The sequence below is a fragment of the Melospiza georgiana genome, chromosome 12 (genome assembly GCF_028018845.1).
Source record: "Melospiza georgiana isolate bMelGeo1 chromosome 12, bMelGeo1.pri, whole genome shotgun sequence".
In the NCBI taxonomy this organism is placed as follows: Eukaryota; Metazoa; Chordata; class Aves; order Passeriformes; family Passerellidae; genus Melospiza; species Melospiza georgiana.
Genome location: NC_080441.1, coordinates 4951371 through 4978542, shown reverse-complemented (window position 1 = coordinate 4978542; position 27172 = coordinate 4951371). Strand labels below are relative to the sequence as shown.

Genomic DNA, 27172 nt, shown 5'->3' with positions numbered 1-27172 from the left:
CAAAAACTTCAACAGGTTTTTGCCCTTTCTCCTTGAAACAGTAACAAAACCAAGAAATGTGACAATTCTGAAGTCTGGTTTTGGAGTGTTAAAAGTGCTTTTCTTGGCTGGGTGCTGCAATTGGAGGTGCATGGTCCCAATGATGCCATCAAGATCTGCAAGGTCCCTGTGCCATCGAGCAAGGTGTGCATGATCTTTACATTATTATATAAGGTGTGCATTGTCCCTACAGAAATGCACAAGGTGTGCCTGGTCCCCGTGCTCCACACAAGGTGTGCGGGGTCCCTGTGCCATCAGGAAAGGTGCTGGCAGTCCTTGTGCCACCCTGCAAGAGGTTCCTGGTCCTCGTGCTTCCAGGTGAGGTGTGAATGGTTATTCCATCTCTGTGCAAGGTGCAACAGGTCCCTGTGCCACCAGGAAGGGTGTGCACAGTCTCTGTGCCATCAGGAGTGGTGTTCACGGTCCCTGTGCCATCAGGAATGGTGTGTGTGATCCCCATGCTGCCATGTGAGCTATGCATGGACCCTGCATCCCTGAGCAAGTCGTGCACGGTCTCTGTGCCATCAAGGAAGGCGTGCATGGCCCTTACACCATTTTACAAGGTACGCGCGGTCCTTGCACCATCATACAAGGTGTCTCCGCTGTTCCAGGAGCACAGGCCATTCTCCCTCCCACCAGACACCGTTTCTCGCCCGGCACGAGTGAATCCCGGAGCGCTGCTGCCATGCCCCCGCAGCCCCGGCTCAGCGCAGGCCCCGGCCGGGGCAGGGCAGGCAGGGGCAGCAGGAGCAGAGCCCGAGGGCCGCCCTCAGCAGGGCCGAGCGCCGCGACGGCCGCTGGTATTTGGCGGCTCTCTTCACCCCGCCGCCCGTCTGGGCCGCGTAGTCCAGGGTGCGCAGGACGTGCTGCTCCACGCTGTCGGCAGCGCCGTGCTGCTGGGCCAGCAGCCCCTCCAGCTGCACGAACAGCCCGCGCAGCTCCAGCAGCTGCGCCTCCAGTTCCATCAGCTGCCGCTGCCGCGCCTGGGCCAGGCCCAGGTGATGCTTGGCCTTGAGCTCCTCCAGGTCGCGGCCGACGATGCGAGGCCCCTGCGGGCTCTCGGCCAGCAGATCCACGTCCTGGGCGCCCAGGTTGATGCCCGCCAGCTCCGCCTGCCTCTGGATCTGCTCCTTCAGCCGGTGCCGGTAGCGGCTCTCCCGGGCGTAGTGGCGGGCGAGGACGGCGCCGTAGCGGCGCAGCAGCAGCCACAGCTGGGTCTGGCGGACGCGGGGCCCCGCTCGCCCCGAGCCCCCGACCGGGGCCGCCGGCGGCGCTCCCAGCCGGGGCTGCAGGGCCGCGGCCTGGCGGGCGAAGGCGGCGCGGGCCGCTCCGAGGCCGCTCTTCTCGCGGGCGATGCTCTCCTCCGAGGTGCAGCACAGCACCGACTGCTGCGTCCTGTCGATGCTCTCCGAGAGCTGCTCCAGCCGCTCCAGCGCCCGCCACAGCTCGGCCGCCTCCCGCAGCGCCCGGCCCACGGGGCTGGCGTCGTCCCCGACGAACGCGGGGTTGTCGACGCTCAGGGAGTCGTCGTGCGGGTCCCCCTCGGCCGCCACTCGCTGCTGCAGCTCCGCCAGCCGGTCCCTCATGCTGCGCGGGGCTCCGGCACCGTCTGCGGGGACGTGTGAGGCTGCGGGAGTGCTGCGAGCCTTCCCGGCTGGCCCCAGAGCAAATATTGATGGAGGAGGGCAGGTCCTGCGTCAGCCCCGGCCAGGCACGGCCGGTGGAGGGAAGGGCTCGTCCCGGGCAGAGCGGGGGAAAGGCCCGGGCCGGGAGCGCTGCCAGCACCGCCCGCACCTGCGTCACGGGCCGGGCTGCGGCTCCTCACCTGATCCGCCGAGGCTCGGCACAAAGACGCTTTCATTCACCCAGGAACAAGGACACCCAGGAGTCCCGACAGACGGGGCACGGAGGGGGTGACCCACCCGGTACCCCCGGCCTTCCAAACGCCTCCGGCCCGCTCCAAACTGCCGCGGCCTCACAATGTACCAAACCCAGCTCCTGGATGTACCAAATGAAGGGCAAATGACACGGAGTCAGTGACTCTGCCGGGCTGGCAGGGACCTGCAGGGATCACGGAGCCCAGCGCCTGGCCCTGCACAGCAGCATCCCCCAAAATCCCACCCAGCTCCTGGCCCTGAACAGCAGCATCCCCCAAAATCCCATCCAGCTCCTGGCCCTGCACAGCAGCATCCCCCAAAATCCCATCCAGCTCCTGGCCCTGCACAGCAGCATCCCCCAAAATCCCACCCAGCTCCTGGCCCTGAACAGCAGCATCCCCCAAAATCCCACCCAGCTCCTGGCCCTGAACAGCAGCATCCCCCAAAATCCCATCCAGCTCCTGGCCCTGCACAGCAGCATCCTCCAAAATCCCATCCAGCTCCTGGCCCTGCACAGCAGCATCCTCGAAAATCCCACCCTGGCCCGAGGCGCTGTCCAACACTCCTGGAGCTCGGGTCACGCAGTTCCTGTTGGGAACTGAACAGGGATGGAGGCAGAGCTTTGCCTTTCCCTGCTCTGCAGTTCGGGAAGGCTCCGGTGGTGAGGGTGAATTCAAAAAGATGCTCCTGGGGTTTCCAAGCTGGAAATGAGCTTTGGTATGACCCAGCTGTCCCAACATCACTGCAAGGCAGTGCTGAGTCCACTCACTGCCGAAATGAATAAAAATCACAGCTGAATTCTAAGACATCTATAAAAAATACCTTTTAAAAGGTGCTTCTACAAAATGCATTTCCAAAGTGCATGGGGAAAATTGCTGTTCTCTGTCACTCTGGTATTTTATATAATGTATTTTATAATGTGCATTATCCCATATGACCTTAACATGATGATATAAAGTATACAACAACTATGATATAACATCAATATAATATCAAATCAATAATATTGACAGAGGGACAGCCAAGGGAGGTTTAGCAAAGGTCAAGCAGCTCTGAAGGGAGTAGAATTCCTTCCCTCCATTGCCATCTGATGGATGTACATAAAGGGGGATCCAGCCATCTCTGCAAAACAAGTTTAATTTTGTTCTCTGTAACCATCAATAAAAAAAAATTTAAAAAAATAGAAAAAAAAGGCCCTTTTGTCCTTGGGGTTTGGAGGATGAGTGTTGTGTTAAAATGGAGATATTCATTCCCATCAGAGAGGAAATGCCACTGGAATCAGCACAATAAAGTGAAATGTCAAATAAGTCAGCAGATTAATGAGGGGAAAAGTCAAATTAGAATGACAGAATCCCAGAATCATTAATGCTGGGAAAGGCCTCCCAGACCACCGAGTCCAACCTGTACCCAATGCCCACCTTGTCACAGCCCAGAGCACTGAGTGCCACCTCCATCCTTCCTTGGACACCTCCAGGGGTGAGGACTCCAAACCTCCCTGGGCAGCTCCTTCCAATGCCTGGCCACCCTTTCCAGGAAGGAATTCCTGCTGAGAATATTTATTCCATGTATTTATTGTCAGCACCTGCCCCTGGCTGAGCACGGAGCCTCCCCAGCAGTTCTGCACAAACCCAGCCCCATCCACCCCCCCAAAATCCCTGTTTAAACAATCTTATCACTGCTGTTTATCAAGGGCAAGAGCAGAGGAGTAATTCCTTGTTTCCCATGAAATATCCCTTAGGTAATAGCAGGAACAACCTTTCCCTGGAGCTGTCACCACCTGAACCCACCCGTGTCCCACAGGGGCTGAGGGACCTTGCCCAGAGCCTCCTCCTCCTCCCCTGCTCCTTTCATGGCATTTCTAGTAATTTCACAGCACTTTCAGGCATATTCCCCTTCTTTTTCCAAGAAATCATTAGCTGCTTCTACCCTTTTTTCCCAGAAAAATGGGATTCTGGAGCCAGACTGGATGGTGATGGGGGTGAGGGTCTCCATCCCATCCTGCTCAAGACTAAATAAGCTTCTCAATCCGTTTATAAATAAAGTTCCTATATCCAGTTAATAAAACTTCCAATTAAAACTATAAAATTAGCCAGTTGCATCAGAAAGCAATTTTTTTTACCTTAAAACCTCCATTCTACCTACCTTTTTATTTTTTACCTTCTAATGCGTCAACTACTCAGGAAGCAATGCAAAACCAAAGTAAGAGTTTCTCTTTTTATTTTTTTTTTATTAAGACAATCCCACAGCTGGAAAATGAAACATCCTAGATTACATCAGTGACTTCAAAAAAACTCTAGAAAAAAATCTTTACAAATTTACATTTGTACAATACAAAAAACTAACAGCTCATTGCATATAAATATTACATTTGGTCTGCCAACATGTGGCATCAAAATCCCTGAAGTATTCATTAAAGGGACCTGAGATAGCGGATGTGAAGATATGGGCATAAATATCACCTGAAAAAAAAATAATATAGAAAGTAGACATAATTCTAATAGTTTTGTGCATTTTTTTGGAGTATTTTAAATCCAGAACACGACCTGGAGAGCCTAAATCATGTGAATTTTGCTCTGACATCAAGTGGTATTTCTACATGAAATCTGCTCTAATGACTCATGGAGGAATGAAGAGCCTGAATTAATATTTCTACAGAAAAATAATCCTCAGACACTGAGTTCTGAACACATCTGAGCAGCCACCACTCTCTGAGGAAGAATTTTAGGAAGAGAAACTGCAGATTTGGATTTTACCTGTGAATATTCTGGCAGGATTTCCCCTTCCTCCCCCCAAACAGCTCCTCACAGACCCAAACCCAGGAAGATCTGCAGTGCTTGCCAGTGAAAACCCCCAAACCCAGGAACTGCTCCTGATTTCCCACTGGTGGAATTATTTCCCAACTATTTACACATTTGCCAGCTCCCCAGCGTGGCTGCAGTTACTACCAGGAGTAGTAACTCCAAGTGCTTGGTTTGCCTTGGAAGTCTCACAGACTCGGATCAGGTACCCACATCCACACACAAAAATGTATTTCAGCACCATTTTTAGAACACTAGAGTTAAGGCTGTGACAGCAATTCCCACTGGAAATTTAAATTTTTCAGGGATTCATAGCACAGTTGTGTGAGTTCGCTGTGGGCCAAACGCGACGTAGTAAAAATATACAAGCTTCCAACAGGTCTTTGCATTTCTAAGACTAAAAAAGGACGAGTTTTTAGACTAAATTTTGCAGGCTGTTACTTACTATACATAAAGGAGTTTTTTTACCATGTGTAAACCTTGGATATATTGAAGAGTTGAAAAGCCTCTGTCGCTCATGCGCAGGGATTTGCTATAATACACATTGTAAGAACACAACAACAGCTCCCTACCTATTAAATATAGAGTCAGCCTTGGAGGGTTAACTGCTCCTTCAGGAAATCATCAGTATTTTATAAAACTCTGCAGGATGTTTTTTAAATAAAAAGATAAAATGTAAACACATAAAGACGTTTTTAACCCATGGAATTCATGACAGGACACTCCAGATATCAGGACACAACATCCTCAAACCTACAGCTGTTTACTTTTCCTTGGTGTTCACCACTCAAAGACGGAATGAATCAAGTTTTTATCAAAAATTAGTGATTTAAAATTATTTTTTTACATTAATATTCTGTTATTTGGAGCACAGGGACATTCCCGATAGATCCAAATGCTTTGCAAGCGTCATCTTGTTTTTGGGAGTCAAGAGAGCCTCCAAATATTTTAATTTTTAAAATTAATTAAAAACTCTCTGCCACACCCCTGGTGCCAGCTCCTTTCCTTGCTCTCCGAACTACTCAGCCCTTCTGCTTCCCCACAGGAGGAGCAGCTGAGATGGACATTGAGGAAAACATTCCAGGAAAATGAAACAATGCAAACAGGATGCAGAATTTGAAGCAGCCAAAAATCCTCCAATAATTATTTCTCCCCAGTTCTTTTTAGTTTTTGTGTCTGCAGGGTGGGGGTGGTTGGGATTAGGGAGTGGCCTCTGCTTGGCTGATGCAGAAAGGAGTGATGGAAAGAGGGAGGAGGGATAAAAACTGCCCAAATTCATCCGAGTTCAAGCACCAACAGAAAGGTTTGGATTAAACCTAACAGCCTGGCAGCCAAAATAAAATTCATCATGATACCCAAAGTTTCCAAGAGAATAAATAAATAGCCTATAAAAGGAAACTACAGGTCAGAGGTGAGGCATGGCAAAGAGGAAAATAAATGGTGATGGAGAAAATAAAAAGCAGGTGAAGTTTGGGCTGAATAATGGAATTATTAAGGTTGGAAAAGGCTCCAAGATCATCAAGTCCAACCTTCAATCACATCCCATCATGGCCACTGAACCACCAAGGGCCACATGTGCTCAGTTCTTGGATGGTGACTCTGCCACCTCCCTGGGCAGCCTCTTCCACTGCCTGACCACTCTTCCCATGAAAATATTTTCCCTCATATCCAAGACAACAGCACTTCACTCCTGCCAAACAAGCTCTGCCATCCATGCCCTGGTCTGGAGAGAAAGGGGAGCTGCAGGGACAGGGGACTGGGGCTGGGAGAAGCTGAGAGCAAAGACACCCAGGATTTCAGCCCTGTCTCTGCAGGATGGATGGAGTGTGGGGCCTGGGGCCTTTCCCAAGGTGTCCCCGCAGTCAGGATTGGATCTGCCAGTGGGACATCTCAAGGGAACAGAGCCACCAATGCCCAAACATCTGCAGGAATGAGGAGCTCCTGTCCTGCCTGCTCACCCCAGGAACCCCATTGACAATCAGACCTGAAATCCCATTCCTTAGGCAGAGCCTGGAGGTTTTTGTGGAGAGTTCAAGGAAAGACATTCCTGACTCTGCAGCCTGCCCAGAGCTCAGCTTTTGGTTGGTTTAAATCACTTTAAATCCCGCTTCTGCTGCACCTGGTGGGCTCATCCTCAGTCTACCACACCCACAAGCGGCTCCTGATAGGATTTGGGATTTGAGAGCATCCAAGTTCCTACAAAAGTATAATTATTCCACAGAACTATGAGAAATCAACTGCCCAACTCAGAGAAAGAATCCAGACACAAATCCAAGCAAAAAGAACAGCTCTAAACCCAAGTTATTTGTCATGCTTATAAAAGGTTCTCATGCACAAAAAAAAAAGAAGCTTTTTTTTTCAATTTTTACACTAAATTCTGCTGTCCCAGCACCCCCTGCTCTAGCTCATAGTCATGGGACACAGTAATACTTACGCCACAGCAAAGTGATGCTTCACTGGTATCTTCACAGTACAGAGAAAAGATACAGTTAAAAACATATTTAATCTTACTCTAATTGCTGCTAAAATACACCAACTTATAAAATGATTTCTCTGGAATCCCTGTGGTTTCTCTCTCCCCGACCCCTACACAAAATAAATAAGGAATAACTGGATTTTCGCCCAGTCAGAAATAGAGGAAAAAAGCATTTCTTTTGCATTTCAAGCTTTTCAGGCTTTAGGATAGAACCCATAGTGTTTACATTAGCTCACAGGACTGATCTAAGGGATATGATTCCAACTATGGACTGATGCATACATGCTATTCCTGGTTACCATATGTAAAAGGACCAATCAGTCAAACAAATAATACATTTATAAATATAAATGCGTGTATATATACAGATATATGAGAGAGATGATAGGACAGGTGTTTCTACTTTAAAGCCCAACACAGAACTAGGAGAGCCTCTGCACTTGGTTTTTTCCCCACCCCCCCCCCAATCAAAAACCAAATCAAGTCTAGCAATGGATTATAGCTGATTCCAAACATTCCTTACAAAATTAAAAGTGTGGGTTTTGTACTGTACCATAAACTCATATTAATGAGCAATTTAGGATATACTCTCCTCCATCACAAAACTAAACCTCTGCTTTTTTATTTTCAAGTCATTTTTGCATCTAACTAGGATTTTTTTTTTTTGGAAAGCGAGATAAAATAGCTAGTGCTTAATATAGAAAGTCAAAAATTAAATTCCTTCTGCATCTGAGAATATACATGGGTCACTCTTTGCTGCCTGAGGTTTTCCAGAATTATTGACCAAGCTGTGCACAGAAGAACTTCAGGATATTGGATGAAAGCTTAAAAAAAAAAACCTTAAAAAACCTTGAAAAACTCCACTGGAACTTTGTAGTCTGTTCTGACTTGTTCTCTCTGTAACCTGGCTCTGAACTGTCAGACAAGGGGAGCAAACTGGAATCCCACATCCATTCCAGGAGAGCCCAGGAAGGAAGGAAGAGGCTGCTCACCTGCAGCTCAGCCCATGGCACCGCCGAGGTCCCCGAGGAGCCAGAGCAGGGATCTCCTCACCAACTGCACTACCACTGCCACAGGGGTTCAAGTCAGCATTTCCCAGGACAACAAGAGCACAGTGCAACAGGAATTCTCTTCTGGAAGCTTGAGACACAAGAGTCAGTCTGGGGGGGCGACAGCTCCCTCAGCACCTCCGAGGGGCCTAAACCACATTTCCATGGAGCACGGGGCAGTGGGGCCAAGCAGCCCCTCTGCACAGCAAATCCCCACCTGCCCCAAACACCTCTGAGAACCACTGCATTTGTTTTCATGGTGGCAACACAAGGAAGATACAGCTACTCACAACTCCCACCCCTCTACGCTCCTTCTCGCCTCTTCTTCACCATGCTCTGAATAACAGCATCTATTTTCTTTTCACTTTCCAGTAGTTGTAAATAAGAGGTAGCTGAGCTACTATTAAAAATCATGCTTTGAAGAGGAGGAACCTTTCAAATGTTGAAGTCACCCCTTTAGCTGCACAATCTCGATTAATACTATAAAAATATGAGAGGACAAAAAGAAAATAGATGCAAGTAACTTTTGCATTTGGCACCTTTTGTCTAGATATTCATACTTCTCAAGTATTCTCTTTTTAATAAAGTTAATGCACACATAGGACACACCACATCAAAGGTTTGCTACATATTTACAAGGCACCAACCCTTTGTCACTGTTTTTACACGGATAAAGAACCAATAGAAAGCACATCAGGACCCCCAAAACTGTAGTATGGACATACTTCAGTTCAGCACATTTCCATCAACGTTTGGCCTGGGAAGATTAAAATAATCCAGATCCTTCTTACAATATAGAAACTGTAAACATTTTATAGCTGCCTTTAGGATTGGTGTATTGTGCAAAAGTTATAATTATTACTGTGTCTAAGGATTTATGGCAGAAACCACATAAAAACTCTGTAAGAAGGTGCTATTTCTATAATACAAAAACAAAACGAGGGAGAGAAGTCATAAGCGTGACTCGAAAATGTCATGTTCTTACTGAGAAGCTGGAAGCCTCTGCAATGTGATGAATTCGTAGTGTGTGGGGAAGAATTTCTGTAATTTAAGGCCTAATGACTAAGGCTTGTTTTGACCAATGAAGTGTGGAGATCTGAAGCTTTAAAACAAACACAAACTGACAGGATGGAAAAGCACCACTGTGAAAACGTGAGTGGAGTCCCCGCACAACTTGCTTGGTAGAATTTCTGGTAAAATCCCTGCAGTAGAAGGCCATTGAAGTTCTTTTAAAATTGTTCCAAAGTTTTCCATCTGTCAATAATTCCATCCCATGAGATGGCTGACCCTGGCTTTTTCTGTCATTTTCCGCACCCTGCCTGACCTGGAAGTACCAAGGTTCAAAGGATCCTCGGTGTGCACAAAATTGTCATTGTCGGAGTCGTCGTTGTACAGGACAGTTCTCCTGCCCTCGTTCCTGGTTTTGATCCGAGGGGGTCGGCTGAACCTCCCTCCAAACACGTTCTCCCCAAACTGTCCCCCAAAGAGGTTTTCAAACTCGTCGTCGGCGAGCCGGGCGCGCTTGGCTCTGGTGGCTCCTCGCGAGGCCCCTCGGCCTCCTCGGCCTCTCCTTCCTCCCCGGCCGCCGCCTCTTCCTCTGCCGCAGCCTCTTCCACCTCTGCCCCCTCGGCCCCCTCTGCTCCACCTGCCCCACCTGCCCCATCTGCCCCTCCTCCCCGTGCCTCGGCCCTGCCAATTCCGTTTGCCCCCGGTGAGTTTCCGTTTGATTTTGCGCTTGGGTTTTTTGGATTGCACAACTTTGCTGTAGTCGTGGTCGCCGTCGATGTAATCCTGGTCTGTCCTGGAGGTTGATTCTGAGTCAGAATCAGAGCCACTTCTGCTGTCAGAGCTGGAGCTGGATCCTGATTCCCCACTTTCTGATGAAGACAAACCAGACTTTTCCTTTAATTCTCTCTTCTTTTCCTCCTCCTCCTCCTCCTCTGCCTCCTCCAGGGGCTCATCCTCCTCTGAGGCGCTCAGCAGCTTCCTCTTGACTCCTGCCCGGGGTTCTCTGCCATCCCCGTTGGTGAGGGGCCCATCAGGAGAGTGATCTAAGCAAAATAACAAAATAACCCCATCAGCACCACACCACAGCCAAACAGGACACAAAAAGTGGGATTTGCCTCAGCTGCCTTTGGGATTCTCTTCAGCTGTCTCTGAGGTGTGCTCATGGATGATCCACTGGGAATTACTCACCCACATGCTGTGGACACAAGCAGGTGCTCTAAGAGGAGAATCTACCAAAGTAAACAAAGTTTTCACCTGGAAACAATGACTGTAAACTCTCCTGAGCAAGAGTTCAGTGAAGATGCAGGCAAAAAAAGGAGCCTGGAGGGACCAGGTTGGATACAAACATCTAAAACTCAGCCAGGTGAATCCTGCCTGGGGTGCCAAGGCAGGAAAACTCTAAAATCCATTTCAAAACTATACATACATAAAAATAACACTGTGCAAACAGCATTTATTCCCTATCATATGCATGTTCTCAAAAGGCTTAGTCCAGAGAATATTAATGGAAAGAATAACTCAAGGAAGTCAGTGACATAAGAAAGCTCACAGGGATTGCTGAACACCTTAAATGAAAATTCAATAAAGTATCTGGCTGGCTTGGGACCCAAAATCCTCCATGTTTTCAGGGTTATGAATGTGACAATGAAGATTAAATATCTTCTTTAAGACAGGAAAAGCTCATCTGCAGCATCCAGCACTGCTACAGCACAGGAGTGTGGACTTGGGAAAGGCTCCAGGGTTCAGGAAATGCCCATGTAGTGCCCATCTTGGTGGAAACTCTGAGTAACTCATCTCCCAGATTACCACACCTGATCTGTTTCCCTTCTAATCACAACTACTTTGTTTTGCAAGTGAGAAAAATATTTATATATTTTTGTAAATTTTTTTTCATCTTCGGTTTCAGCTTGATTAATAAAGGCAAAGGTTCTGTGGTGGGAATTCTCTTGGTTTGTTTGCTGTCTGTAATTCCTGAAGGAACTGTAGGAGTTTAAGTGCAATCAAGTTTTCCATCTGAAAGGACTTTAAAGTTTTAAAGGACTTTTTAAGGTGTACATGGAATCATCTGCATTCCACACCTCAGACAAGACACCACAGAGTAAAGGAGCAAAGTAAATTCAATTTTTTGGTATGGTTTAGGAATATAAACAATGCTACACTGAGGCAATAAACATCAGACAGAAGCAAGATCTTTCATCTCTAGTGAAACCAGTCAGTCACAGCACAGAATTATTCTTTCTCACCTTGTTTCACTGGTGTAGATTTGCTCCTGACTGGTCTGCCTTTCCCTGGGTCTATGGCATTTCCACTCCGGCTCTGTGCATTTGAGCCTGATGAAGATGGTTGACCCTCCAGCTCTTCACCAGTGGCTGAACCCAGAGGTTCTTCTGCTGTATCTGAAACTTCAGACAGGACAGCACAAGGGGACAGGGTGATTTTTATGCTCTGTTTACAGGGCTGTGTCTGGGGAGGTTCTGTCAACAGCCCAAGTCAGGGCAATCTCACCAAGCTGCTCTGCAGCCATGGAAAGACAGATTCCTCCTGAGTGTAACCCCAAGCAGGATTAATTTAATTAATTATCCTTCACTGCTGTATGAGAGAGGCCCATACAGAGGAAGTCTGAGCTTTTGTCACTGGAATAATTCTTATCACAGCCAGACTCAGGTTCCCAATTCCCTGATCCTTCCCCAGGACTGCCCAACAGCCAAACTCAGCTAAAACAACCTACAGACAACGCATTTCAGGACCTTGCTCCTTCAGCAGGCAGGCTTTGCATGTGTCTCATGAGGACAAGACTCAACCTGCACAGACAAGCTGCTCTAAGAGAAAGGCTGGATTTCCTCACCATGAGATGAGACTGAAGAGTTAGTCCTGGTCAGGGGCAGTGAGGTATTTTGGTTGGGTTTAGGTTGAATCTTCACTTGCTTCTGTTTCCCTTTTGGGCTGCAAACACAGAATATCCCAAAGAGAGAAATCTGTTATCATCACAGACTCAAATACAAAACTGATTTCTCCTGCAAAGTGATTCCTTCTTCCTAGGTGTGATAACACTAAAAATAGTTACACCATGGTGCTGTTTGCTAAAGGTATAGGGAGTTTGCAGAGACAAGGTTTTATCCGCCCTTTTAAAACCAACAGTCAGTTTACTCAGATAATGTATCAGATGAAGGCAGAGAAGTGTTACACAACATTTTTTCAACAGCTAAAAGGTAAAGAGACAGCTGATCTTTCATTTCCTCCAGAGGGAACACTTGTAACCACATCGTATTTCACTTACCAGAATTAGAAACTACAAATTGAGCGTGATTTTATCTCCCAAAAGAGTAAGTTCAGCAGGAAATGAGCAACACTGCTGCTGGTTATTCCCAAAAGCACATTACCCCTGTGCTCTGGAATGGCAGTGCCAGCCAGGCTCCCCATCCCTGCTTTACCTGGATGCTCTGCTGGTTGAGGGGGAGCTGCTGCTGCTCCTCAGCCGTTTTCGGTACCGAGGCCTTTTCCTCTTCTGGCATTGCATTGCTGACTTGTACTCAGAAATGATGTTTTTCATGTGGTTCTCAAATAAGGCAGAGAGTCGAAGGGTCATGCTGTAAATCTGCAGTGAGAGAAAATGGTCAGGCTTATTAGAGTTGAATAACTTGAAGATCAACTTAAAAATCATCACAGAGATGTCCAGACTTTGTAGCAAAAATAAAAAATTCACACCGATGTTCCACTACGAGGCTCTTTACAGAATATTTCCTTCCATGGGCCATGAGTATTCTTGCAACAGAAAGTGTTTTCTTAAAAGGATTTAGTAACAGCACAAAGTATTTCCAGAGCTGAAGAAAAATGGATTTCTGGATTACTGTCCCCTTTGTCAATCCCCATGAAACAGGGAAGCAGGACTTAAGATAACTTGAATACCAAGGGAAAAACAATTGGATTTCACATCTCCTCACATTTGTTTTTGTACTACATCCCTGGTGAACTGTCCTTACACCACCCTTATAGAGCTACCGAGAAGCAACCAAAAATGTCCTCAGTCCTAATTTCTGTAAACCAGATGTCAAAATCTTTAAATCACTTTCCTGTCCTCTTTCCAGGCCTTGCTTTTGTGTAGCCTCATCCACAATATGTGCAGTTATCAAGCTGATAGCCTTGTTTACAGGGATAAATTATTGAAAAAATAAAAGCAACTGGTGACCAGTGTTCTGTTACAAATATTGCAAGGAACAACTGCAACAGTGATCATCGTCCCAGATGAAAATGGATGTTAGATATCATCTGGAAGAGCAGAACAAAGCAAGTTGATAACCACAGAATTGGTGTGTCCTGGTTATTTTTATTACACCAAGCAGTGCTTTGCTCTTCAGATCTTATTTCATGTGTTTTATTCATGTAGGGCCAAGGTCTTTGTTAAAAAACCAGGCATTAAAATTTATTACTTACACGAGACTTTTTATTAGGAGTGTAAGCTTTAGAGTTGCAGAATATTAAACGAATATCTTTGTAGAATTCCAAGGGACTGGTGTAGTTTCCTGCTTCCAAGGTTTCTTTCACAGTGCTGAAGTCCATGGGAGTGTCTACAATATCTCGATAATCCTGTGAGAACACACAAGAGGAAAATCAAAGCTCTCAAATCCTACAGCAGTAACATCCCCTCAGTGCTCATCCAGTGGCTCAAATCATTAGTTTACTTTCAGAGCTGTTGCAGATAATTCCCTGAAAATATCAGCTCATAAAGGGAGAGGACAGAGCCATGCCCAGCATGGATGTTCTGCCAAAGGAGGAACAATTCTGGGTGTGGAAGCTGCACTTACAGGGTAAGAGAAGAGATCAACAGGCTGCCTGAAAGGCTCTGAGTCCTCTCGTTCATAAATCAGGTTTAAGAGCTGCTGGCACTGCTCCTTCCAAGCATCAGCACTGGCTTTCATGGGCTGCCTCTTCACCCTTCGTCTCACCTGCAGGGAAACAGGTACTGCAGATGGCATCACAATATTCACATTGCTCCCTTGAAGTTCCTACTAATCTCCCAGCATTCTGCAATTAAAGCATTACCCAATTAAAAACAGAAATCCAGGAAGATTAAAGCAGAGCTGATGGCACAGTAATATGCAAATGAGACAAATCAAACAAATTTGCCTTCTCTGGTCATATATAACTCTCAAACTCATGAGAAGATGCAATATTTCAGCTCCAGCCTTGCTATATTTATCAGCTGCATTGAAATTTGAGTGCTGGAGATATTTTCTTTAAAATCAAATTTTTTTAAAAAATGACCACAGCAGAAATTTTACTCACTCGTCTCTTCCCAGAGGAAGTGCCTGGAGCATCTGAATCCACATCCACTTCTGCCACCTAAAGGCAAAGGGAATGATCACACACAGGCAGGTTTGGAGAACCCTCAGCCATGGAAAAAGGGTTAAAAACCAGCCAACAACAACCACAGGGCACTTGGCAACAGGAGCTACAGCACATTTCAAACTGCACTGAAGGGGAGGTGTCAGGAGAGGGAAGCAGCTCAAGGCTGTGATATCCACCCTGGATTCTACCTGACATTTCACTCCAGGGATCAACTGATGGGAAATGACACAGAATTACATAAGGAAATCAGCTCTGCTGCCTCGCTGACAATGGAGAGCTGCTGTCCTTCTGACTGAGTAACAGCTCCACTTCCCAGCTCCCCTCATTACTCATCCTTCCCACAAAACATCATGTACTGAGAGAAGATTAAAGACAGGCAGTTCCAAGAAGCATTTTTACTTCAGGGAGCTTATTGTCTCAGGTGAGCCTAAACAGCCTCATCTCTAAATCTCAGTGCAATTACCCATAAAATAAAGACTCAACAAAAATAAATTTTCTTTCATGTGTTGAATTTTAAAAAGGAAGGAAATTATCTTACCTCCTCTTCCTCATCAGTACTGCTCAGGTCCTCTGCTTTCACCTTGTTGTAGATTTCTAATATATCAGTACAGCTCTGATCTCTGCAGGACAATGACAAAAACCAAGGAACACAATGAAGGATCCCAAGAATTGGAGCTGTGGGGTCTGTGAGGTCCAAACTCACCCAATGAAGCGGAGCAGGACATCTGTCACAATTTTGGCTGCTTTGACTATGGGGCTGTCTGGCTCGTTGAAAGTCCTGGCATTGTGTTCAATGTATCTTACCTCCCACATCAGGGCAGAGATTCTCCTGAAAAATACACAAAATTTAAGGAATGGGATGGAGAGGAAGGTGTATGTTATTTTTGTTTCACGTTCAGTAGGATTCTTTGGTAAAAAAATGGAATTAGGAATTCCAGATCAAGCAGAAACAGGTTGTCCTCAGAAGGGAAAAAAGGAGCAGGACATTATGTATTCCCAAATTAACTGGGAAAGCTGAGATTCCCAGCATCATTCAATTCCCTTCTAGCAACTGCAACACAAGCAAAACCCCTGCTCAAAGGCAGCAGGGCTGGAAACAAAGCAAACATGCTCTGCCTCCAACACAGCAGGCTCAGGGTGTTCAACCAACATTCCAGATCCAGCTACAGCAGCTTTTGGAAGACTCACTTTGCCCAAGGGCAATCTGATCTTCTGCAGTTGCTGAAGGGACCTTAAACAGCCTTCAGCTCCACATAATAATAAATGCAATAAATGTCAGCTACAAACCCAAACTCACCTATAAAACCTGTTTTCAAGCCTCCTCCTGATGGTGGTGAGGTCAGTTGGATAAGCAACAACAGTGCAATACATGGGATAGGCACTAAGGTCCACTGGAACAGCAAAGGGATTAGAAATGTCTGCAAGACAAAAGACCACAATGATTTAGATGCCTCCAAGGGATGTTCCACCAAGATTCCTTTCACTGGTTTCTGGGGTTTCCTTCGAAGAATTCAGCAAAAGCAACGCAGATCTACAGTTGAGAATGTCATTACCCACAGGGCAGGGTTCCTCCTCTTGTACCATCTATTCCTGCTCTTGAAAAAGCACTTTTTGTTTAAGTATCACATCTGAGATTTGTGTGCCAGCAGCCAATCTGACTGAAAGGAACGAGGCATTTGCACTTACAACAGGAATACTACAACACGCAACACCGAGTAAGAACACAGACATGTCCTGGGTGTAAACAGAGGCAGAATTTAAAGCACAGTGTGCTATTAAATGGTTACAAACCAGTTATAAGGAATTTGGAGGTGAGGGTATTTAGTGAGGATTCGCTGGTTGGTTTTGAGGGGTTTAATTATATATTTTGCTCTTTAGAGATGACCCACTGGGATGCCCCAGAAAAAAAGGGAATTTAGCTTGAAAACTGAAATATGAAATTTAAAAGGCTCTTTTCAGTAATTTAGTTGGGTACATTTCAAGTCCCAGCACTCCATCCCATCTACTCTCCAGTCCTGTGCCCCCCTCCCTGCTATCGTTAATCCTTCCCCCTTTTCTCTCCAAACATACCAAGGGAAAGAAGCTGCTCAATCCCTCGGATTACTCGTTCACATTCTTCATCTCTGGAATGGGCCCCCCACTCTCCCTCCTGGGGCTTGTAGAGAAGAGCTGTCAGCTCCTCTGGGGTCACAGGAACTCCAGCACCGACCTCCTCCGGATAAGCAGCTGCAGAGGAACAATTCCAGAGGGTAAATGCAGGGCCCCAGAGCTGTTTGCTTTGTGCAGGGACAGGAATCCAGCACACACTTACTTCCTTCTGGGATTGGCTCCATGTCCCATGGACTCATCCTCTCTCTTTCATTGTTGTCCCAGCTATTAAAAAATTCATTCAAATGCACAAGTTAGAGCTGAATATAAAGACACACCTTTTCTTTACCAGATTTGACCCAAAAGGTCACTCCAGTTAGGAATAAGACATTCCAACTCCCTGTTTTCCTCTTGTACCTCCTATACAGTCACTGCACTGCTGTTTATACCACAGTCGTTGCTTTAGGAATAAATTTAAAAATTTTTAAAAATTAAATTAAATTAAATTAGCAAAAAATTAAATAAGTAAATACTCAAAATATTCTAAAATAAATAGTAAGTAATAAATAAGAAGTACAATATGTGAAATTAAATAAATAAATAAAGTGTCGGGGTATGTATTTAAATGGAAAAAGGGATTCTAATTCTTGATCCTATTTCTGAAGTTCTCTGAGTTGTCAGGAGGCCCAGGACATGGCAATACTCACTGGACACTGTAGCACTGGAAGGAACTATCAGGATACTCTGCCTGGAAAGGCTGCTGACTCTCCACAGTCCCAAACCACCAGGCATCATCAATGATACTGCGAAACCGATCCCCTGCAAGGGCAAACATTGCACTCAGAAAAAGAACAACAGCAAGAACTGCTAAATATTTCCTTTTAGAGAATCAGCTCCCTCTTTTGTGAACGCCCTACTTTCCATCCCTGCATCTTGCAGCACAGGAGTTGAGCCCTTGCCCTCAGAGCAGGACTTGCCCATCTCTGGGAATTACCCACAGCTGCCTCACACCTCAGATTCCCAACAGATCAGGAGATTCTCCTGCTATCACTGCCCTTGGAACAGTTTTTCTCATTTCTTTTTTTTTTTTTTTTTTGCTAGAGGAATTGCAGCAAACATCAAATAAAAGTTTCCAATAATCTTTATAATATCACGTGTGTATAGTCCTTTACATCATGTAACAAAGACACTGTGTCCCATTAAACAGCTGCAGAAATGGTGCAAAACACATGGAATTGGGGAAAAGAAACCTCACCTATTTGCCAGTTCCTTTCTTTGGCTTCATTATAAAACTGATGCAGCACAAGGAAATCAATAACATCTGGCATATCATGGTACCTTCAGGAAATAAGACCAAACAAAGTTATTATTACTGCATAGAAATGCAGTTCTAGATGAACTGCACAGTCCTCAAATTCCATGCATTTGAGATAACCATTACTGCCATCTTCATGCCTTGCACAGGAAATAAGAAAGGAGGAGGGGGGAGCATCTACACTGCAAGGAAAGCTCTTGAAGTATGTCATCAGCATTCCAGTGACTTACTTTATGGAAAAGGATTCTCCTGTCATTTTGCCTGTGATTGGATCTAGGAATGCAAGCTTCAAGCAGCAGAGTGTGGGAGGCCCAACTTCATATTTAATTCCTACAGTCTTCACAAATTCTTGTTCCTAGTTAGCAAGAAGCATGGAACAGCATTATTTTATCTTGCCAAAAACAAAAATATCCATTTTTAAGTGAAACATATTAATAAAATCCAAGTATGTTTCCACTCTACAGCACAGGTAATTTCACCCATTAATTTTTCTTTCCCCAATACTAAAATCAATCACTGTCACCACAGAAAGAAAAATGAAGAAGCTCATTCCCTTGGCAGGTTTGTGAACAGAATTCCTACAAATTATTTAAGAAGGTTCTAAGGAACAAACTCAGTTTTAAGCACATCAAAGGCTCTCCCTGACCTACCCCAGGGCCCCTCACTCTTGCACAGTGGGAAAAAAGGAAATTCTTCCTCTGAAAATGGGAATCCCACAATAGCCTTTATGTTCATGTCCTGTCAAAGCCCATCCTAAGTGAACAGCTATTTCCTTTTCCTCACAAACTGATGATACCTTGGAAAATCACAGCTGGAATCACTGAATATCTGGGACTGGTAACTGGGTATTTTCCCAGTAAAGCAACTACTTTTATTAATAGAATCACCAGCATGGTTAAATGAACATGAGCACATATATGGGCTCCTCTCTTGATATGAAATCTGAGGAAAGCAGGAAAAAATAAGGAATACTGCAGATTAAGGCTTGGGAACTCATCCAAAGCAAGATCCAATGTTTCAGAGAACTCCTGCACACATTTAGGTGTTTACACCATGATTTCTTACCACAGCATTAAAAACAAGAAACAGAACCCAAATGCTCAGGTCACTGTAAGAGTGGTGAGATAACCACAAGCAACTCTGCAGTGCAGGGTTCTGAATGAATTCAGTGTTCAGGAAAAAATAATTTGTGTGAAAAGAGACCCCTGAGAATCAAATCAAAAACCAGGAAGTGAACAGATGTAAAGACTTTGTGTTAATAAAAACTAACTTTAATATTTACAATTAAAACTTTGATATTAGCATTTTAAAGCAATCCTTTCTTCACATTTTTCTTGTTGGTTTTTCATGTCAGTTTAACATTACAGAGACATTCAGCTCTTTGAAGTATTTCTTGAACTTACCCTGAGTTCCATTTTGTTCCATGGTTGTTTTTGCATGTTAATACTGTAAATTTTGGCTTTCCTCACTGCCCTCACATAAGCTTCATGGCCTTGCCTAAAGTAGATGATCTTAAAAGAGAAAAAAAAAAGAGAAAATTTCAAGAGAAAAAAAGAGCAAATGAGAAAAGTACAGCAAATTATTTTAATGATTGTGCTCTTCCTGTTCATAATACCAGGTCTTATCCCTTTGAGAACACATTGCACACTTATTTATTTCATCATAAAACACTCTTCTAATTAAAAATATTTCTATCAGCCAAATTGGCACCTGCTCTGTGCTTTAAAAGTAGGATCATTAACAAATGTGCAGGTGAAGATGCACAACTGATTTTTCATGTTAATCCCAATTTACCTGAGCAAAAAAAGGGACACAAGACATCAATCTGTAAGCAACAAACTGCTTGGGAATTAACAAAGTTATCAAAACTCAGCCTGTCCTGAGCACAATTCCCTGCAAATATTGCTGGGCAGAAGAGTCCAAAGCAAGCAGAGCTGCTGATTGGAATGTGGAAATGGGGCTGTGTATTCTATTCCATCTGTCAGAGGTGGGGCAGTCATCTTCTGTAACTGGGCAGTTTTCTTTATCTCTCCCACAGCCAATCCTCCCTGCAGGAGATCTCAGCTGTTCATGGGCCATTAATTATTAATTATCTTCTGTCCATGGCCAGTGAGTGTCCCTGCATGGCTGATCCAATCCCAGCATCCCATGGGGAGATGCTCCGCCCAGGGGAGGAGCCAAGCATTCCTACCTGGACACAATCTGAGCTTTGGAGCACCACAGCAGCCTTTGCCCACTGCATTCCCAGAGGAGCAGCCCTTTCCCAGTGGATTCCCAGAGGAAGACCAGGCCTATCTACACCACCACTGGATCTTCAGTGGAAAACTCCATCCTTCTACAGGATCAGTGCTTTACAGAACCACATCTGTCACTCCAGGAGGGCTCCACCAATGGGACTGCCACCAACACCCATCCCAATAGGGTGTCAGGTCGTGTTCTGACTCTGACAGTGTTGTTTTGTATTATTGCATTGTTTTGGGGTTTTTTTTGTCTTCCCTAATAAAGAACTGTTATCCCTGCTCCCATATCTTTGCCCGAGAGCCCCTTAATTTTAAAAATTACAACAACTCGGAGGGAGGGGGTTTACATTTTCCATTTCAGGGCAGACACCTGGCTTTCCAAACCAGGACAGGGCAGTACCTCATCCCCCATCTGGGGCACGAAGGGCGAGCGGCGGGGAATGGTGTCCAGGATCCACTGCGGGGCCAGCCACTCCTCACTGGGCTCCCCTTCCAGGGACAGCAGCCCACTGGCTTTCTAAACACACATCAGGACATTACACAGTAAGTGACATAGACAAGTTAAATATCTGCATTAATTTGGAATGCAATCAACACAATATTCAGAGTACAGTTAATTACTATGGAAAACTCATCGTACAGCAGTTACTGCAGGTAAGATACAAGGAAGAGCAAACTGTGGAGTGTCGTCCTTCCCAAAACCTCCACTAAATAGACAGGTTTGTTATAAATATAACTGAAAATTAAAACCTTCACAAATCATTAAAATGGCTTAAAACATTCATAAATCATTAAAATGCCCATGGCAGGGGGGTGGGATAAGGTGATATTTAAGACCTCTCAAACTCAAGCCAGTCTGTGGTTCTATAATAAAGAAATAAATTGCATTTTTATAAATATTCTAAATGTCTTTTAAAAAAATACCAGGAAAAAGACATCTGACCATGTCAATACAATACAGATACATTATAATTTTACAACAAAACCACCCTGTTGTAAACCTGACTGTGGTGAAGAGCATAAACCTGAGAGGAAAGAAAATGGAATCTGAAATGAAGAACCACCTGTGGGAAACATGGAAGCCCAATAAAACAAACAATAAAATTTCTCTGTACCACTGGTAGCACAATTACTGTGATCTCTATAAATATTTTTTTACTCTATGCCCATTTGTAAAATATTTTACTTTGAAAACAACCACTAAAACCTGTATTTATATTCATAAAGTACAAAAGACACAAAGAATTACATATGCTGACCTTCTTCCTTGGCTGTTTCAGTTTCCTTCGCTTTGGCTCCAGCCCTTTTGTTCCCTTCATATTTTCATCTTCAGAACTACTGCAGATTTTCCGAGCTGCCTGCCTGGTTTGTCTCTTTGGAGGCTGCAGATTAATCCCAGCATCTGCTGTCCAGTCTGAATATTCACTTGTTGAATCACTGTAGATAATAAAAAAGTTGTAAGAAAGAGAACAGAAAACCTCAGTTTCCCCATAGAGAATTGAAAAGTCCAAACATTCACCTGCTCTCCTGGTTCTGCTCAGGATTAGCAGAGAATTTTGTTATCATGTGAATTTGAAGAAAAACAAGTACTCTCTGATTTGTGATTTCAGTAAATTCTTTTACCGATTTGAAACTCACAGTAAAACTACATCTATGGTTGATATTAATTCTCATTATCTCACTGATTCACAGACTGACTTCATAAGAACTGGCAACAAAAAATGCATGGAACATTTAAAGAACTAGAGCACTTCCCTAAAAATCCAGCTCTGACTTCTTCAATACCAAATAATACAAGTACAGGATTTATATGGCAAACTGGCATTGATTTTTTTCAAGTAGCTCTTAATTAAAGCCAGTATCTTCTTATAAAAGGCTTTTTTTTAGAAATTGTTTTTGACTTGGAAAAGAAAAAGAACAGAAAAAAATCACAATATGAAATGTTTCATGACTAACTGATCAAAAATAAATTTTCAAAATGAAGTCTGAGTATTTCAGTATCAACTGTCCTATTTAAATCCCATAATGAACCAGTGTTCCCAATTCAGAGCCCAGTGGAGGTACCTGGAACTGCTTTCACTCTGCCAGGCTGCCACAGGATCATCCATGGATGCATCACTTGTGCCAACAGTCTCATCTTCCTGTAGTGAAAACAAGAGGATTCACTCTGGGGCCAAGGGTAAAACATATCATTTTTGTTTGCAAGCAAGTTGTGTCACACAAGAAATGCTTTCCATTCAAGGCTGGTTTAGCTTTAAAGAAATAAATCCACAATTTCTTCCCATACCTTAATTAATATTATAATATATCCTTCTATAGCTCCTTTAGAACAAATGTGAATTTTAATTATATCAGAACTACAGAATGAGTTCTTCTTTAAGTGCTTGATTAATAAATTTTATGCTCAGGGCCCAGCTTTTTGAGCTGTTCTCTATTTTCAATGCATTTACAAAGCAGCAATGTTCACTCTCTTCCTTAAGAAGAACAAGTTATATTTATCTGGTATATTTTAAGTTCTTCCCTTGCCAAAATCAATGATAAACACCAATACTCAATCTCTTTCAACAGCAGTCTACAGATGTAGATGAAATCAAAGCACTGCAAAATGAAATCAAAGTCCTGACCCAGAATCCATGTGCCGCATGAAATCCCAAAATAGCAAGTGGTTTAACACAACCCAGTTAAATTTATTTGAAAATGTTTCAGGTTTCCAAAAATACAGGAGCTGTTTTAAGCTACTTTTGAACCCTGTCCTGGCATTTAGGTAAATGATCTTTCACTCTCCAAAACCAACATGCCACAGGAACACCACAAATCCCAGGGACTCAATGACCTGAGTGTTTCTTCCCATGTGGAGAATCTCAGAATATCCTGAAGGGCTGGAAGGGACCCACAAGGATCAGAGCTCAGCTCCTTGCCCTGCCCAACAATCCCACCCTGTGCATCCCTGGCAGTGCTGTCCAAACCTTCCTGGAGCTCTGGGAGCCTTGGGGCTGTGCCCTGGGAGCCTGGGCAGTGCCCGACACCCTCTGGGAACCTTTCCCTGATCTCCAGCCTGAGCCTGCCCTGGCACAACTCCAGCCATTCCCTGGGTCCTGTTCCTGCCAAAACCTCTCTGGGTTCCCAAGACTGCTCAAAAAATCATCAAGAGAGGCTCTGTGATAGCATCAGCAGCAATTTGAGGATCCTTGGATGAATTCTCTCAGGCCCCATTGATTTGCAGGAATCCAGCTGGAGCAGATCCCACACAAGCTCAGGACGGACTGGAGTTGATCACTCTCACTCATGGCCCTCCAGCTTAGAGCACTGGGACCCCTTTGCTCCATCATCCATGTTGAAGACGGAGACAAAGGATGTGCCAAAGGTTTGTGAGGTGACCATTCCCATCCTGGAACGAGCCAATATTATTTTTACACTGCCTTTTGCCACAAACACATTTGAAAAACCTCTTTTTACTGCCCCCCACCCCAGCCCTGGCAGCCCCAGCTCAAACTGAGCATCAGCTGCACAAACTTCCTCCCTCCAGCAAACACATGGAACCTGAATGTGGATTTGGGAAGGGGGAAGGTGCTGGAGGCTGCTGGGAGGCTCAGACCTCAGAGGAGCTGTCGGAGTCGTGGCGGGCACAGGGGTTGTGGCTGGCTCCCTGCTGGCTGTGCTCGATGGTGGAGCGCGTCTGGTACGCGTGCTGCCGCTTCCGCTGGTTCCTGCGCAGCGAGCGCCCGCCGCCTGCCTGCAGCTCGCTCTGCCAGGGCAAAACGGGGACACATCAGGGAGACACTCAGCAGTTTTACACACTAAAGAAGTGCCTGGTTACAGTGGCTGAGCGCTGCATCCCAGTCACAACGGGGCAGTAAGAAATCCTTGTGCAATTAGACAGTATCTCTGACACACTGCGGATGTTTTAGGTGCGGATTCTTGGTTTAACAGAAATTCTACTTTATAAAGTAGGAGTCTTTGGAAAGGAAATGATTGAAAATACCATTCTTTTCTATAAAATTCCTGCAGTCTCTGCATAAGATAAATCTAGCCCTTGTAAAAGTTTGGCACCTCTGCTTTCCACAAGTCAAACTGAAAACCCACCGTGGCTCTGCGATTTTCCTTTCCCAGCATCTTCCCACCACCAAAACCTCAAGGATAGAGATTTACCACTATTTGGATATTACAGACAGCCAAATCACAGTTACAGAAGGAAGAAGACAGTGAGCCAGAGAAACAATTAGGACTATTGATCTTCTAAATAATTCAATAAAATTGGTTTGGGGTTTTTTGCTGGTCTTATTTTTGTTGCTCAGAACTGCTTCCCACTGAGGCTGTTTCTTCCAGAGCACTAACTCACCCGTTGTAATGTGTGGGATGGCTTTCTCTTCTTGTCAGCAGTGTATAAACTGATTTCTATTTCACCTTTGGCAGCTCGACATTCTTCCTGGACCCTAATAATACACAAGAAACAGACATTATATTCATTAAATCATCATGGAACTCAACAGCCTCCTTAACATATACATTAAAATACTTGTGCTGCTCTGAGAAGTCTGTTCATAAAACCCCCTAGCAGCATCCATCCATTTGCTCCTGGAATCACAAGTTAAAGAAACAAAGTCATTAGCTGAGCAGCCATAATTATTTTCCAATGTATTAAAATTACTTTCAAGTCTTTTTTAAATAAAGCTTGAGGAAAATGTGGTACTTGGAGTACTGAGGAAAGACTGCACTGTGAAAAGAAGGAATTACCATTCTCAACTCCATTCTGATCCAAACACTCCAAACAACCCAACCAACCAAGCGCCAAAGCCCAAAACTCATCCCAGGAGCATGGAAGGGTCATTCCACATTACACAACTGAATGTCTGATCGCACTCCCACTGAGCCTCTTACTTGCTGATGCCCGGAGGGAGCTCGTTGACCACCACCCTCCTGCTCCAGGCCATGAGGTCCCTCTCGGTGGCCATCTGGCTGCGCGGCGCGTTGAGGTGCATCTGCCGCACGCCCTCGATCTGCCCGCTGCGCCGCAGCCCCACGTTGGGGGGAGAGGCCACCTCCAAGCCCGGGCTGCGAAGGGCTGGGAGAGAGAAAGAAAGAAAGGGCTTCTTCACTTCCATGGACCACCAATAAAATCATGGAGTCACAGGGTGGTTGGGTGAGGAGGGATCTTAGAGATGAAACAGTGCCAGCCTCTGCCATGGGACACCTTCAACTAGCTCAGGGTGCTCCAAGCCATGTCCAACCTGGCCTTGGGCACTTCCAGGGACCCAGGGGCAGTCACAGCTTCTCTGGGCAGCATCCCCACTCTCACAGGGAACAATTCCTTCCCTGTATCCCATCCACAATTTAAAAGCACAAAGATCGATAAACAAAGGTTGATAATAATGGAATCACTGCCATCATTGTCCTTACTTTTCCTTCACGACTCCCACAGGCTTAAATGCTGTATATCAAATGATAATATTGCATTTATGGTTGTGCAAAGCTATATAAAAATATCTGGCTGTTTAAATACTTTAGGCATAATCCAATTAACTTACTCAAATGGGCAGTTCATGTGGGCAAAGTCACTGATCAATGCAAGTTCCAGAAAGGAACTGCTCTGATTTCCACACTACTCATATCTGAAAACTCCTTCCCACAACTACAGGGACACACAAATAAAACTGGGAGCTGGGGCTGTACAACACATCAACATATCCTAAGCAGCAGAAAAGACTTTGTGTGAGCTGAAGCTGCCTTTTAGGCAACCTTTCTGAAATATCAACTTAGATCAAAGCAAAAATGCATTTTCATATTTTTCCCTGATATTTTTCTTACTCCTTCTTGGATTGAAACACAAACAATTCCACATCCAAATCCTAATGAGCTTTGCCAGGAAATCTACTTCAAACACATGTAATCAGTCACTTAACCTAGAAGTGATTTATTAGCAGCTGTGAATTCTCCCAAGGCTCAGGCTGACTTGCAGCACAGTGCTGGGCATCTGCTCCCTCCCATCAGCTGCACTCACTCAGCTGCTCACATCTGATTGAGTGTGGTTTCAATTTTTAATCACTCTGTGTATTAAAAATAAAATCACAGTAGCAGAACACTTACCAGGAGAATAATCTCAAGCTTTCTAAGGAAACACTAAGACAGAGCAACATGTTTATTTTATTAGCACTGATGCTCAGCCTTGTGCTGCAGCAGGAAACCATTAGTCTGTCACAACACTGTATTCCACAGACAGCCCCTAATTATATGCTTTCATTTTGGCATTTTGCAGTTATGAAGCTTCATCTCTGCACTGATATCAACACAATACAGTGAACTTCATGCTTATTTTTCAGGAAACTGGTTTATAGCAGGAATAATTCCAGTCTAATAACTCCAAACAATCAGATACAGCCCAGTTAGACCATTGGGTGCCCTCAGCTGCCCCTTAAATTTATAATTCCCCTGTTGGAATCCACAGAACATCCTAGTGCTCCACAGGGGTTAACAAGGTGTACAAGAGGAGGAGAGAAAAGAACTTCAAAGACAATGTGTCAGAACTGACATTAACAGTTTGATAAGTCCTGCCAGTGATAAGGAAGGAACTGATGAAGATAAGGCTGGACACTGACCTCCATTAACAGAGTGGGATCTGTTGAGGGGAGGGTTTGGAAGAGTTTCTCCTTCATTAATTAGTCTCAAATCTTGTTCCCTCTGGAGCTCTCTGATCATTCCATCAAGGATACTCTCATCCTGGTCATTGGTTTGCTGCCCGATGACTTGTTCAACCACCTCACCATCACCTTGACAGGAACAAAACCACAAATGCTGTTTAAATGATGGATTTCTGTATTAGCAAACAGCACAGAAATAAAATAATCCCATTTAAAACTCTGCACCACAATGTGTCTGCTCTGTAAAACATCTGATCACCAGCTGGCTTTCTGCTCTCATGTAATAAATGGAGGCAAAGTT

The 27172-nt window shown here is 44.7% G+C and overlaps 2 protein-coding genes across 2 annotated transcripts in view; both read right to left on the bottom strand.

Moving 5' to 3' along the window:
• Positions 1-743: 743 nt before the first annotated feature.
• On the bottom strand, positions 744-1625 carry LOC131088360 (syntaxin-1B-like). Its single transcript, XM_058032356.1, has one exon. The coding sequence runs from the start codon at positions 1623-1625 to the stop codon at positions 744-746; it is 882 nt and encodes a 293-aa protein (XP_057888339.1).
• Positions 1626-4144: 2519 nt separating this feature from the next.
• Positions 4145-27172, bottom strand: part of BRWD3 (bromodomain and WD repeat domain containing 3) — a 51428-nt gene continuing 28400 nt past the window's right edge. Inside the window, exons 18-40 of the mRNA XM_058032354.1 lie at positions 26830-27000; positions 25115-25298; positions 24576-24669; positions 23832-23981; positions 22301-22377; positions 21496-21673; positions 20637-20753; positions 19400-19507; positions 18227-18351; positions 17937-18019; positions 17389-17500; positions 16905-16966; positions 16664-16819; positions 15891-16011; positions 15297-15422; positions 15132-15213; positions 14531-14587; positions 14050-14190; positions 13679-13831; positions 12679-12842; positions 12093-12190; positions 11491-11649; positions 4145-10290 (exon numbers count right to left, since the gene is read on the bottom strand). Coding sequence (XP_057888337.1) covers positions 9497-10290; positions 11491-11649; positions 12093-12190; positions 12679-12842; positions 13679-13831; positions 14050-14190; positions 14531-14587; positions 15132-15213; positions 15297-15422; positions 15891-16011; positions 16664-16819; positions 16905-16966; positions 17389-17500; positions 17937-18019; positions 18227-18351; positions 19400-19507; positions 20637-20753; positions 21496-21673; positions 22301-22377; positions 23832-23981; positions 24576-24669; positions 25115-25298; positions 26830-27000 — 3512 coding nt within the window. The 3' untranslated portion in view covers positions 4145-9496. The remainder of the gene's footprint in view (positions 10291-11490; positions 11650-12092; positions 12191-12678; positions 12843-13678; positions 13832-14049; positions 14191-14530; positions 14588-15131; positions 15214-15296; positions 15423-15890; positions 16012-16663; positions 16820-16904; positions 16967-17388; positions 17501-17936; positions 18020-18226; positions 18352-19399; positions 19508-20636; positions 20754-21495; positions 21674-22300; positions 22378-23831; positions 23982-24575; positions 24670-25114; positions 25299-26829; positions 27001-27172) is intronic.